A 15,011-nucleotide genomic window follows, 5' to 3' on the forward strand; every position below is an offset into this window, starting at 1 on the left:
TCTGCAGTTCCTTTCGAGAAGCCCAAGGTCTCCCTGACTTGCCTTCTGCCACCTCACTGCAAATCACAACGTCTCTCCAAGGCTACGAGCCAGAAGAACGCTGGCAGGAGGAGGGCTGTGTGCAATGGCAACTCTTTGCTGGCCTGGCACCAGACAGAAGACTGGAGAAGCGGGCCCCCTGCTCTGCATCAGGCAAGGGAGAGGGTGGCTGGGTAATGGGCAGGGAAGGAGCAAAAGAAAGGCAATGGGCCAGGAAGGCATTGCTGGGCTGGCTGGCAGAGCCCGGAGGTGCAGGAGGCCACTCTAGGCAGCAAAAAGAGCCCCACAGATGCTTTAGACTACAGCTCCCATCTGCTTATGACAGTGCTGGCTGGGCTGATGGGGGATGTGGTCCAAAACAGCTGGAAGGCACCAGGTTGGGAAAGGCTGGTCTAGGGCACTGGGGGGCAGGGGTGTGATCTCCTGCCCCCACCCCTTCATGGTTCTGCCCTGTAGTCAAAAAGGATTTTTTTTTTTTTAAACAGCTTTAAAGACCAACAACAACCAAAAAAGAAAAATGACACTCTCAGAAAAATCCAAACTCTGGATCAGATTCCTGCTCTCCCAGTGCCCTACATGAACGTAGTTTGCATTTCCGTTACAACAATCGCAGCTGGACAGTCTAGAGGTACCAAAACCACCTTGGCACACAGCTAGGCATGGGAAGCCGGGTTCTGTGGTCTTGCGGAACCGTGGCACGTGAGGCAGGCTGCCAACAGTTGGTTCAAATCATGCACCGCCTCCTTTCATCTCCCCGTATCCACCCCTTGCTCTCCAGCTGCCAAAAACTGTGCAAATTTAGCCAAGGAGGAGACAAGCCCAACAAGCTCTGCTAAGAACTTCCACGCACTCTTCTCTCCACACACCCCGTCCATCCTCTCCCCATTGAACCATCTGCTTCCTGCCACTCGCTTCCAAGTGTCTTGGCCGTGAGATCTGTGCACTGCCGCCTTCCCACCAGTGGTGGCTGGTGCCCAGTGGGAGTGGCAGGGTGGGAGGCAGGGAGCCCCGCAGTAGGTAGTGCCACAGCCAATGGCAGGCAAAGGCGACTAACCACATGGATAACCCTGAGAAGAAGGGGGAGGAGGAGCCTGACAGGCAGGGATACCCCAAGGACTAGGTGCAGGTAAGGAGGCAGGAAAGTGAGGGCTGGTGGAGGGCAGACTGAGGTCGGGGGGGGAGCACCCCATTTGCCCTAAGAGGCCAGCCCTCCACTGCTTTGGACGCATCACCTCACTCTCCCCTTCCATTGCCAGCACTCCATTGCAACCGTCTTCAGCCCAGACCTCCTCCTGTGTCCATCCTCCCGCCCCTTTGGGGGCTTCTGAGTCACTGCCTTCTTTTGGGTCTCCCTCCACTGCCCAGGCTGGCTCCTTCTCCTCCGGCAGCTCTTCCACCTGCGGGAGTCTTTGGCCCCCTACGCTCTCTCCCCCTCCCTTCTGGCTTTGTGTTCATGACCCCCCCCTTCCGCCAGGCCTCTTGAGTGCCTTAAACTGCGTGTGCAATGTGACAGCTTCTGCATTTTCCACCAGAGCTCCACCTCTCTCTACCCCACTACTTCTAATGTCATGCAGGGGAATATTCCTGTAGTGGCTGTTTAGGGATGTGTATTTTTATTTACAAGAACCCTAAAAACACCTTTGGGCCAGGAGAGCCTGAGTGGGCCCTCCCCTTTGCCCACTTTGCCCCACCGTCTTGCACTTGGCACCTTCCTCTGGGCCCGATCCTCCCCACTGCCCAGAAGGACAAGGGCAAGGCAGGTGGGGGGGCTACTTCCACAGACACAGAGGGCAGCTGACCAGGCAGCAGGAGCCAGGGGAAGAGGGGCTGTGGGGACCGCCCGGGGTCCCCTACTGGGGAGTGGGCCTTGGCAGGCCCCTGATAATGCTGTCCCTGGTGCCAACCTGGCCTTCCCTGTCCTAGAGCTACGGGCCCCTGGAGACCCTCCTGGGTGGCTTCCCACCCTTCTCCCCTCTTTGCATCCTTGCTGCCCTCGCCAGCTGCCATCTCCCTCCTGCCTCTGCTCTGGTCAGCGTGAGCCCATGCGGATCGCAGGGGTCCATCCACCTCCGCCTTTTGCTGGTCCGTCTCTTCCTACATCTCCCCTTTCTGTCCAGTTCAAATGCCTCTTCTCAGCTCCCCTTCCTTTCCCATTCCCAGGGTCCGGCCACTCCTCCACTTTCTTCTTGAGAGCCTTTCCTTGGCTCCCCATTCAGGTTCCTGGAGGGGAAAAGTTGCACTGGTGAGGAGGAGGCAACTGCAGAAATACTGAGGAGCATCAGCATCCTTTCTGTACCAAGAGGTGTGGCCTGGAGACCATGGAGGAATCACGTCACAGGGGAAGGCGCTGTTGCCCTCAGGCCCTGCTTGTGGGTCTCCCTTAGGAGCTGTGGGCACAGGAGGCTGAACTGTAGAGGCCTTTGGTCTGGCCAAGCCACAGGGCTCTTCTTGGAGAGCTTCACTGCCATCCCCTGTGTCACTGTCTTAATGCACACTCAGTAGACAAAGAGCACTGCACATCTCGGAGCCACCTGGATGCCATCACATGGCCGGCCTTGCCTGCACTCAGTTTGCTGACAAGCAGGAGGCAGCCCAGGGTAGGCATGGAAGCCACACGGCTTGTGAAAAGGTCAGGCGGACAGAGGAGCAACTCTCCCAACATCTGCAGACCAGAGAGGCAAAGAAAGGGAAGATGCTGCACCAGAGAAGATTTCCCAGTTTTGTAAAATGAATCCAGCATCTTTTATGCTGTTCTGGTTGCCACCACAGGATGTGAAAGGTGAAGGGATCTAGCTGATCATCCCAGGCAAGACAGACATAAATGGGGTTTGTGAATGATTCCTCACCACCACCACCATGCAACCATGTTTATGGGTTGGCTCAGTACGGTTAGTTTCGAGAGAAAGGACACTCAGAAGAGGAGCTGCTGGCCTTTCCCTTCCTCCCCACCCTGGGCCCCCTGAAGGGATCCACTGGGCAGGGAAGCCAGCAAGCAGCCATGCCCTTTGGAATCCACTAGCATGAGTCCAGGCTGGCTGGTCCTGGCACCCCATTACAAAGCTCGGTGGGAGGGTGGGAATGATCCAGACCTTTGCCACTCTTCAGCCAGCTGCACTTGACTGAGCCCAAAAGGTAAACAAAGGGCCCACCTGGAAGAAATGTGCGAGCGTGGATGCATTTCCGCTTGGTCGGGGTTGTGTTGTGTGGCACAAAGACAAGGAGTGGTGGTTATAAAAACCAGAGCCTTGCAGCAACTGGATCAGGCCAAACTGAGGGGAGGGATCTAGTCCATCACCCTGTTCTCCCCAGAGGCTGATCTGATGCTCCAATGCGAAGCCCGAAAGCGGGACCTGAGCACACCAGGAACTGGTGTTCAGAGGCACATGCCCTGTGACAGTGGAGGTGGAACATCACCACCACGGTTATTAGCCACTGATCTCCACAAGTCCTCTTTTAAAGCCATCCAAGTTGGTGGCCATCACTGCCTCCTGTGGGAGCAAATTCCACAGTTTAATTACGCGCTACGTGAAGAAGCTCTTTTTTCCGTCTTCTGGATCTTCCCACATTCAGCTTCATTGGAGTTCTAATATTATGAGAGATGAGAGATGGAAGGACTCTCCTCTCCACCCACAGCCAATCCATGTCCCAGACCCAAAGTCATATTTCATGGTTCCATAAAGGGAGAGGGTGTGTGTGTGTGTGACATGAGACATGAGCTGCATTCAGAAGGTCCCTGACTCTCTGGTTATTTATTCATTTGATTTATTATTTGATTTATATCCCACCCCTCCTCCCAGCAGGAGCCCAGGGCGGCAAACAGAAACACTAAAAACACTTTAAAACACCATAAAAAGAACATAATATACATTAAAAGAAAACGACTTTTAAAAAGCTGTTAGAAAAGATCTGGTTAAAGATTCTAGACAGCAGCTGGAAGCCTCAGGAGGGGAGAGTGTTCTTGCACTCGGGTCCTGCTTGCGGGCTTCCCCCAGGCACCTGGTTGGCCACTGTGAGAACAGGATGCTGGACTAGATGGGCCACTGGCCTGATCCAGCAGGCTCTTCTTATGTTCTTATGTTCTTATGGGTGAGGGCGGGGGCTTCTCCCAGAGAGACGGCCTGAATAACCCTAGTAGGCAGCCCTGGCCTGACCTGCTATAGCTCCAGGCAAGGCAGATCCTTGGGAGGTCTCAGGTGTCTTTGTCCACCCAGCTGCCTTCCACCGACTGAGCCTTCACAGGCCATCTGAATGGCTGCTGTGCACCTGCTGTCATGAGCCGCATGGAGCATTCCTGAAGTGCTCACAAGGGGGGCCCAGTGGGTTGCAGTGGGAGAAGGCTGAAACAGAAGGAGGCTCCAGCGCTTTTGACAGTGACAACGCTGCCTCTATAGTTCCAACCCCTTCCCTCCCTGCACTAGCTGCTGTTGCTAACACCTCTTTTGGGGGAAGAGGGATCGGAGGCTCAACCAGACACCCTTGTCCGAAGAGGATCTCAGTGAAATACTGCCACCACTCTTGCTAAGGATGCTCCGGCAGATGTGCAGGCACTCACAGGTAGAGCCAGCTTTTCAACCTGTTTGCAGGACTGCCAGATTGCTAGCGCAGTCCCATTCAGAGAAACCCTCCCCAGGCAAATAGAACGCCTGCCCCGAGCCTATTTAAAGGGTTTCAGGGGGCATGTCCACTTGCTGCAATAACGTCTCAGCCTGAGTAAACACGCCTAGTTATGCTGGGCAGAGATGCAAAGTCCTGTATAGTCTGTAAGATGATCTAGCAAACACTTTAAGCTGAGATTTTGCATCAAACATAACAGACAAAAACACACCAGTTAGTCTGAGCGTTGGCCAGGACACCTGCCTTTTGCACCCTGGTGCATCTTGAACAGTGCCTGGGACACACTTGGAAGCCAGCACAGAACATCCCAGAGCAAGCAGCACTGGGGGAATACACATTTATTACTAAATAATAATGTGGCGGCACCTACCCTGTGGAATTCCCTCCCCTTAAATATTAGACAGGTGCCATCTGTTATCTTTTTGGCACCTATTGAAGAACCTTCCTCTTTCAACAAGCCTTTTAAGTTGAGACTTATCCCAGTCTGCCTCTGTGTTGGAATTGCTTTTTAATATGTTCTTAAACCTTCTTTTTTAAAATGTTTTTAATCTTAGTCAATGTTTTGAAAGCTTTTTTTAAGAAACATTTTTAAAGATGTTTTGTTTTGGTGTGTTTTAAAGTTTGTTTTAAGGTTTTTGGTGCTTTTGTTTGCCGCCGTGGGCTCCTGCCAGGAGGAAGGGCAGGATATCAATAAATAAATAAATAAAAATTGACCCACATCTCTCAAGTAGAATGGCTGCTGCTGTATCATTTCAAATAAGGAAACAGTCTACAAGGATAGTCATATATGCAGAGGCCATAGCAGCAGTCCAGAGGTTTCCCAGGCTTTTTATTTTCTCTCCAGCTTCAGAGCCGCTACGGAAGCATCTCTGTCAGTGGCAGAGGTTTAATTCCTTCTACCTTTGACAACAAGGGATAGGAAGGATGGAAATGGAGATTGCCAGGTTGCCAACAGTCTTGTGGGCCTCAAGAGGGAGAGGCAGTAGCCCCATCTGAGAAGGTGAGAGGGGAAGGGGTGATGTCTGCTGCACAGGCTTGGCAACATCACTTATTTATTTATCTATTTATTACATTTATACCCCGCCTTTCTTTTTCATGAAACCCAAGGCGGCTTACATGTGGTTCCCAGGCGGTCTCCCATCCAGGCACTGACCAGACCTGACCCTGCTTAGCTTCAGCAGGGAGCTGGTCTCGTGTGCCTTCAGACCATCGCCTGGAATCAATGCTGCATTTTTGATGCTGGTCTGCCATACCACCTGCTTTGTTTTAAATTCTTTGTTGTTGGTTATACATTTTTTTATTTGAATGTTCTCTTTTGTGCTCTGCTCTGAGAGCCACAGCTGAATTAATAATAAACTATGAATAAATGAGAATGATGGGTGTTAACAGTGTGAGGGAGAAATTAACATGGAAGAGGATGGAACAGGATCACTGGAGACTTCACAGAGGGTTACGGCACACTGAGAAGAGCAGCCTGCAGGCCAAAGGGGGCCCATCTAGTCCAGCATCCTGTTCTGACAGTGGGCAACCGGATGCCCCGAAGGGAAGCCCACAAGCAGGGCATGAGTGCAAGAGCAACTCTCCCCTCCTGTGGCTTCTGGCAACTGGTTTTCAGACGCATCCTGCCTATGGTGGCAGAGGAGAGCCATCATGGCTAGAAGCCATGGATAGCCTTGTCCTTCATGAATTAGTCTAAAATTCTTTTGAAGCTGTCCATGTTGGTGGCCATCACTGCCTCCTCTGGGAGTGACTTCTGTAGTTTAACTTTGCACAGTGTGAAGAAATGCTTTGTTTTGTCTGTTGTGAATCTTCCAACATTCAGCTTTGCTGGATTATCTATGAGTTCTAGTGTTATGACAGAGGAAGAAAAAAGTTTCGCTATCTGCTTTCCCAATGCTGTGCATAATATTACACATTTCTATCATGTCACCTCTGACTCATCTTTTCTCTAAACTAAAAAGCAACCTTTCCTCATAGGGGAGTCACTCCATCCCCTTGATCATCTTGGGCACCCTTTTCTGAACTTTTTCCAACTCTACAAGATCCTTTTTGAGATGAGGTGACCAGAACTGTACACAGTATTCCAAATGTAGCCGCACCATAGATTTATACAACGGCATTATGATTTTGGCAGTTTTATTTTCAATACCTTTCCTGATGATCCCTAGCATGGAATTTGCCTTTTTCACAGCTGCCGCACACTGGGTTGACATTTTCATCAAGGTGTCCACTACAAGCCCAAGGCCTCGTTCCTAGTCAGTCACCACCAGTTCAGACCCCGTGAGCGTACATGTGAAATTAAGATTTTTTGCTCCAATATGCATAACTTTATACTTGTTTACAATGAATTGCATTTGCCATTTTACCACCCGTTCACTCAGTTCCTTTTGGAACAATTTGCCATCCCTTTTTGTTTTAACCACCCTGAGCAATTTAGTATCAGCAGCTAACTTGGCTACCTCAATTCTTACCCCTAACTCTAGGTTATTTATGAACAAGTTAAAAAGCCCATTTATTAAAAAGTCCATTTATTCCTCCCCTCTGCTTCCTGTAACTTAACCAGTTCCTGATCCACAAGAGGACCTCCTCTTATCCCATGACTGCTAAGCTTACTCAGGAGTCTTTTTGAAAGTCCAAGTACACTACGTCAGCTGGATTACCTCTATCAATATGCTCGCTGACACTCTCAAAGAGTTCTAATAGGGTAGTGAGATAGGATTTATCCTTGCAGAGGCCATGCTGGTTCTGCTTCAGCAAGGCCACTTCTTCTATATGCTTGGTTATTTTATCTTTAACACTGCTTTCCGCCAGTTTTCCCAGAACAGATGTTAAGCTAACTAGCCTGTAATTTCCAGGATACCCCCAGATCCCTTTTAAAAGATTGGTGTTACATTTGCCACTTTCCAGACCTCAGGGATGGGGGGGGGATCTAAGAGACAAGTTATATATTTTTGTTAGGAGATTGGCATTTTCACATATGAGTTCTCTGAGAACTCTCAGATAGATGCCACCTGAACCTGGGAATTTGTCAGTTTTTATTTTGCCTAACAGGCATAGAGCTTTGTCTCTTGTCACCACTCTCTGCCTCAGTTCCTCAGACTCCCCTCTGGCAAAAGTTAGCTCAGGCACCGGGATCTGCCCTATATCTTCCACTGTGAAAACAGATAAGAATTAATGCATTCAGCTTCTCTGCAAACTCCTTATCCTGCTTCAGCACACCTTTGACTCCCTTGTCATCCAAGGATCCAGTTGCCTACCTAGACGGTTTCTTGTTACTAATGTATTTAAAGATTTTTGTCATTGTTGATCTTTATGTTTTTAACAATGTGCTCCTCCATTTTTTTACAATCTTTGTCTGCTTGCATTTCTTCTGTCAGTGTGTGTTCCTTTTCACAGAATCATAGAACAGTAGAGCTGAAAGGGGCCTGTAAGGCCATCAAGTCCAACCCCCTGCTCAATCCAGAAATCCAAATTAAATGCAAGAATCCAAGTTTTTTAAAGGACGCCTTCTTGCCTCTTCGTTGACTCTTCTCGTTAACCACGCTGACATCCTCTTGGCCCTGGTGGTACCTTCCTGATTTGCAGTATACACTCCAGTTGAGTTTCTAATATTGTGTTTTTAAATAACGCCTCAAGAGTTTTGGAGCAATTTGACCCTCATCTTAGCCTTTCAACTTCCTTTTCATCAATCCTATAATTTTGAGGAAGTTTCCTGCATGTTTAATTCAATAGCACTATGATCACTGTTCCCACGTGTTTTGACAACACATCTCTCACCAGGTCCTAGGTACCACTTAAGATTAAGTCCAGGGTTGCCACTCCTCTGGTTGGTTTCATGACCAACCTTCCAGGGCACAGCCATTTAGGATGTCTTGGAATTTCACCTCTGGAAGATGTGCAGTGCTGGATCAGGCCAGTGGTCCATCTAGTCCAGAATCCTCTTCTCACAGTGACCAACCTGATGATTAAAGGGAAGCCTGCAAGCACAGGTCCCTCCTGCAGTTTCCAGCAACAAGTATTCAGAAGCACGCTACCTCTGATCATGGAGGCAGGAGCACAGCCATCACAGCTAGAGCATTTTGATCAGGGAGATGATGATGTTGTGGCCCCACTACTAAATTGCTTTTGGAGCTAATGATTATGCGGAGCGGCTCTGCCTCTTTCGGTATTTCTCACTTGTTTGATTCAATGCCTCCCTTCACATACACAGCACATCCTTCCCTGTCTTTCCTACAGAGTGGGGGTTCTTAACCATGAAGTGGGACCCCCAAAATCCATTTCCAATGCAATAACATTAATTGTTATTTATTTATTTATTTATGGCGGTCCATAGCTTTCATCAGATTCTGAAAGGGGTCCATAACCCAAAGAGGTCAAGAACCAGTGCTGCAGAGTTTACATCCAGAGATAACTGTTTCCCACTGGTTCTCTCTGTCCTGCAGAAAAAAAGGGGGTGTAAACCCTGAATGCCTAAGGAGGGAGTTTCAATGTATTTATTGTATAAATTCTTTGCAGAAATAGCTTATAATATAAAATGCCCAACGCGTTTCAGCCCATCAAGGGCTTTCATCAGGGGCTATAATCCAACAGAAAAACATCATCAGGACAGACATATATTACGTTAATTATAACTATTGAAATCCTTTACATTATATTATTAAAGCTCATATTTTACAAAAAATGTTTTTCTTTTTAAGAAATACCCATTCAACTCACCCACATATCCAAAGAAATGAAAGTGTGGATATGTAAATATATATATATATATAAAAATATATAAAAAAAACAGAGCTTGGAAAAGTTACTTTTTTAAACTACAACTCCCATCAGCCCAATCCAGCGGCCATGCTGGCTGGGGCTGATGGGAGTTGTAGTTTAAAAAAGTAACTTTTCCAAGCTCTGAAAAAAACCACATAGTACATGTAGTTCTTAAAAATCATAGCAGAGTTACTCACATTATAGTTGCTAAAAACTCTATATGCACCGGAGGTGCGAAAGTACAATACTGCAGCAATCAAGTAAATTCTCTAGTGGTTTTTACAGGCAGGAGGGAACATATATATGGCCTTATACTCAACTGATACCACCAATCACAAAAAGCAGGAAGATAATTGCTTTGACCTTCTGTCCTGCCAGGTTTCCTTGTGCCCACTATATCCAAGCTGTCCTCTGAGGTCAAGCACTCAAGCTCACCCATCGTGGCTCAGAGGTGTCTAGTGTTAGCACATAAACATGTACAGTATATACCGTGCCTCTCTTCACGCGTCTTTGGCACTTGTGCATTGGCCTTTCTGAACTGCTGTACTGTGCCCCTGCACTCACAAGGCCCAGTTCCACTCCTCCTCCATTTAAATTATTATGATTTTTTTCACCTTCGTCCCAGAGGGGAGATTTGTTCCAAACTGGACCCTCCTCAGGTCCTGCTGGCTTTCCCCCCTCAATCAGTTTGAAAGCTGCTCTGCCCCTTTTTTTATTTTAAGCGCCAGCAGTCTGGTTCCGTCCTGGTTCAAGTGGAGCCCACCCCTTTTGTACAGGCCTGGCTTGTCCCAAAATGTTCCCCAGTGCCTAACAAATCCAAAAGTCCTGCTCTCAGCAGCATCGACTCATCCACGCATTGAGACTACAAAGCAGCGCCTGTCTACCTGGCCTTGTGCATGGAACGGGTAGCATTTCAGAGAAAGCTCCCTTGGAGGTCCTGGCTTTCAGCATCCTACCAAGCAACCCAAATTTTGCTCCCAGGACCCTGCGTCTGCATTTCCCCATGTCATTGGTGCCAGCATGCACCACGACCACTGACTCTTCCCCAGCACTATCTACCAGGCTGATGTTCCTGATGATCTAATCACCCACCAAGAGGATCCTTCCGCCCCCTGGAGAAGTATTCTTGGCATGAGAGGATATCTGCTCGTCCCCCAAGGAATGGGTCCCTTCTAAGGGATCATTTCCCTCTTCCTCTGAGAGACACTCTCCATGACAGCCGGGGCGCTGTCATCCTGGGAGTGGGACACACCTATAATGTTCCTGAAGGTCTCTTCCACCAACCTCTCTAGGTCAGCCACCATGACACGTGAAAAGGGACCTCTTTAGAGCTGGATTAGTCAAGGAAAACCAGCTTCCCCCCAGCCAGAACTCTGATTGTCATGCTGGGCCTGGAGCTGGGTGACCTCAGCTCAGAGTCACAGGCAATCAGCAGCAGCATCTTCCAAATTTATATGGTGCTTAAAATGATTTGCATAATTATCTTGTAATTCTTACAATGATCCTATAAGGTAGGCCACTATTATCTCTCCCACTGTGCACACAGGAGCCGTCCAGTGAGGAAGAAGCAAAATTGGACCTGGGGAGCTGGCTCACAACTACATTGCTACACTGCCTGCCTCAGCCTCAGTTCCCCCCCCATGGACCTTTGCAGTGTCGGTGGGAGACCTTAAAAATAGAGGGCATTTCACCTCTAGCCCAGACTCTCTGCACTGACTCAAGGCCGCCATAAATATGCAAAGCACAGATACATACGTTTGCTTTCTTTTGAATAATTTACTGTATTTTTGTGATGCAGCTTTTCAAAGAATTCTGTATTTGGGGGCATGGATTAGCTTGGTCAAAAGACCCTCTCCAGACTACTGGGAGCCTTGCCCTTGAATGCACTTTGGTCCCAAAACCAGAGCACGAGGCAGATGTATAATTATGGGGATATGGGGGTGGGGCACCACCCCACACTGAGAAATAGTGGGGTAGGAATACCTTTCTTCCCCGCTGTCAGAGACGCTGGAAACCACCCGTGAAAAGAGGCGGTGGGGAGAGGAGAGCAGGTGGGTGGGTTCGAGACTCGCGCCTGGCTCCAAAGATTTGAAAATAAAAGCAGAAACAAGCGTATCCATCCTAACATTGTTCGAAAATGCCCCCAGAAGCTTGTGAGTTCCCTTCCCTTCCTTTTATCCAAGGAGGGGGGTAGTTCCTCTCTGCACGAGCCCACAATGACTCCATCATGGCAAAGGAGGGTTGCACGCTTGCTTGAGTGCTGACACCTTCCCAAGCTACTCTCTGCAGGCATCAGGGCTAGAAGCTTGCTTTGCCTTTTTGGCAAGGAAAGCTCAGGATACCAAATCCTGCTCCAAATGCCTTGCCCCACAGTTCCAAAGACACACACGCAGGCTGCAGATCAGCCCCCAGCAAAGGCCCCTCCTCAGGCAGAACTGTTCCCGAGACCTAACCCGCCAATACTCTGCAGAAGTTCCCCCCCATCGGTCAAAGGGCCCTTCTCTGAGCTTCAGCCTTTCCTGAGACCCTTCCTTCCACCCCTCATCCCCATTCCACAGTGCAAAGCCCGCCACCCGAAGGCTCGCCTTCCCATGCACACCTCCAGGGCCATCTTCCCATCACCTGGAGAGCCAGACATCTCCCATCGCTGGGCTGAAGAAGGCTGTGCAGGATCACACCAAGGCACCAAACCAGCTGGGACTCTGCCTGCAGCCAGGCATGATGGGAAATCTTCACACTAGCCAGGGGATGGGCAAAGCTCTCCTGTTGCATGGACCAGAAAACAGGCGCCCACAACACTCTTCCTCTGGGGCAGAGGCAGGCAGAACTACACTTATTTACTTATTTTATTTATAAACATGTTTGTATACCATTTCATTTAAAAGTATCAAAGCGGTTTGCAACATGTTAAAAAAACACACAAAAGCACAATAAAAACCATTAAATATACAGTAAAAACACTTGAGCTGGGGTCACTGGGGACTGGCCCCTAACCAGATGTCAGCACCAGGGCCCAGAGCAACCTCTCCTGCACAAGCTGGAGTTTCTTTCCCCACACTTGGAGGGCAGCTGGAGGCAGGTGGTCCTTTCCTCCCAGCTGAATCACCCCCCACATTGCTTCTAAGCGGGCAGGGGGTGGACCTGAAGAGTCAGGTACGGCTCCCGCCCACATTACAAAGGGAGCCCTGCCCATGAATGAAAGGAAGGGTGGGGGGTGGGAATCACCTGCACAGCTTTAGAAAGGAGGCCTCCTAGGGCTGGAGAATGGGAGAGAGAAGGCTGCCAACTCTCCAAGAGCAACTCCTTCCCCCCAACCCATAAAGCCACCTGGACTGTGTCCTGATTCCTACACATCTAAGGAGGAATCAGGTGCGAGTCTTCCCAAACAATACACGGCCACCCTTATCAGTTCATCCCTTCAGCAGATGCATCCCATTCATGTCCCCATTCCATAGCTCAGCCTTTTATTTCCAGTCTCCCTGAACAACCCCCCCCCCCCACACACAATAGCCTACCTCTCCACTCTCAGGGACAAATTCTCTGAGACTCTGACTCCCATTCCAGACAAAACACCTCCTTGGAGTGGAAATCAAGTGGGTCCCCCCTTGGCAAAGTAGCCACAGCTTGGGAGATGTCCATTTTTGGGCACTGAGCATGTGGGTAATAGCAGTCTTCCCCCCCACACACACACTCCAAGAAAGCCCCCTTCCTAGAGAAGACCCACACAGGGGAAAGGAGGCATTTCTCAGAGGGGTGCTGAGCTCTTTCCAGCCTGATGCTTCCTCTCTGGCAAGGGAGAGGTGCTCCATTTGCACAGGGCAGCAGACCCAGCGCTGTCGGGTGCCCATTTGTGCAGGAGAAGCATGGCATGCAGGGAGAGAGAGGGCGACCTGTGCTACGCACACAGGACAGGAGCGCGCACCACACACACAGTCTCACACTGCATTCCCTACACACATGGGTCCAAGTGAGCACCATCTTTGTGTCTCATACACACACCCTCCTCTGCGTCCCGTTCCCAGAGAAATGCTGTCCACATGCCACAGCCAGACATCAGCCAGCGCCAGCGAGGGTCCTTTGGGGCCAGCTCTGCGCCACTCCCAGCCAGCCAGCCAGCCAGCCGTCCCCCGACTCCTTCCCCCGGCAGACTTACCTTTGGCCCCTCGCAGGACAAAGCCGAACCCTTCATGCTCCCTCTTCTGCAGGGCGGCTCCTTTCTCTTCTATGATGTAGTCACTGGGCAGGAAAGAGCACAAGAAAATCAAGCTGGGGGGAGCTGTCAGTACCATTGCACTGGGGGGCCTCTTCCCAGCCAGCCTCTCATTTCAGGCAGGAGAGAGAGAGAGAGAGAGAGAGGCAGCCAACGGCACTTGCCCTCCTGCCGCCACCGGGCACAGCCTCCTTCCTTCCCCTCCCTGGTTCGGAGGGGCGCCGGGCCCGTCCCCCCCACTGCCCACTCCTTGCTCCCCGCTCAGTCACCTGCATGTGTATGCAGAGAGCTTACTGATCCCAGATGGGGCTTCCCTTTCAATGGAGCTGGCTAGACAAAAAACCATCCATCACCGCGCAGAGGCAGCTCTTGCTCCCCCCCCCACTTGGGGGCAAAAGGAGGAAGGAGAAGGAGGGAGGGGGTTGTGAAGGAGGGTGGGGGGGCTCAGCTTCCTGGGAGAGGGAGAGCGAGTGGAGTCCTTATCTTTTCCCGCTGTCACTCTCATCTTCTGTTAAAACTCCCCTCTGTTGCTAAGTAACTGTCATTTGAAAAAGAAAAAAATTGAAAGAGGGAGGAGGGCTGGTGGTGGAAGGAAGGAAGGAAGGGAGGGAGGGAGGGAGGGAGAGTGGCGCTTTGTGGCTCTTGTTTTAACAAAGCTACTGGTTCTGTTTCTCAATGGAAGAGAGAGGAGGGGAGAATGGATTCAGGCTGGGAGGTTTTTGGATGCCTCCGCCAAGGCACATCTGGCATTTGCAGAGACTTTTTTGGTGATGGCGGGGGGGGGGGGAGAGGAGGAGAAAGCCATCCTGCCAGCGAGTGGTGGCTGCCATGCTGCTGTGGAACTCCTCCCCACGGCGGTGCTGCCTGCCTGCCACCAGAACGGAATCCATCGGACACGTCGTGAGTCTCCTTGTGTCAGGGCAGGGCAAGCTGCCGGGTCTTTGGAGCTGGCAGAGGAGATGTGTCCCTCTGAAGCCATTCACGGGGCAATTCTCCCCCACCCCCCACGTGCATTGAGGAAGCGATCAAAAGCAGCCACGCACGGCCAGAAGAGAAGGAGTGGACACGCAGGGCTCACATTCACGTATATGACTGCACACACACACACACACACACACGCAAGCATACCGGCATGTTGGCATGCCCCATGCTCTCTCTCTCTCTCTCTTCCTCACACACACACACACTGCAGCAGAGACACACCCCCAGCGCACACCCGCTCTCTCACACACAGCAGACCCCCCTCCCCCCAGCCACTGTGCTCCAAAATCCATGCTCACACACATCTACTGTAAGACAAGGAGGCTCTCGTGCAGAGGAGGGACCCGGGGATGCTGCTCTCTTCAGGGCATTGCAAGCAGCACAGTGGCCCAAGGGGAGGCTTGACAAC

The 15,011-nt window shown here is 50.5% G+C and overlaps 1 protein-coding gene across 5 annotated transcripts in view; it reads right to left on the reverse strand.

The window, feature by feature from the left end:
• The window catches only part of SHANK3 (SH3 and multiple ankyrin repeat domains 3), a 445,396-nt gene that overhangs the window by 98,967 nt on the left and 331,418 nt on the right, over positions 1-15,011 (reverse strand). For all 5 annotated transcript variants that reach the window (XR_009764300.1, XM_061637962.1, XM_061637959.1 and 2 more), the window contains one exon: positions 13,565-13,647. Coding sequence is in view for 4 of the 5 variants with exons in the window: in XM_061637962.1 (XP_061493946.1) it covers positions 13,565-13,647 (83 nt within the window). In the remaining variant the exon portion in view is untranslated. The remainder of the gene's footprint in view (positions 1-13,564; positions 13,648-15,011) is intronic.

This window comes from Rhineura floridana, chromosome 8 (genome assembly GCF_030035675.1).
Source record: "Rhineura floridana isolate rRhiFlo1 chromosome 8, rRhiFlo1.hap2, whole genome shotgun sequence".
Lineage (NCBI taxonomy): Eukaryota > Metazoa > Chordata > Lepidosauria > Squamata > Rhineuridae > Rhineura > Rhineura floridana.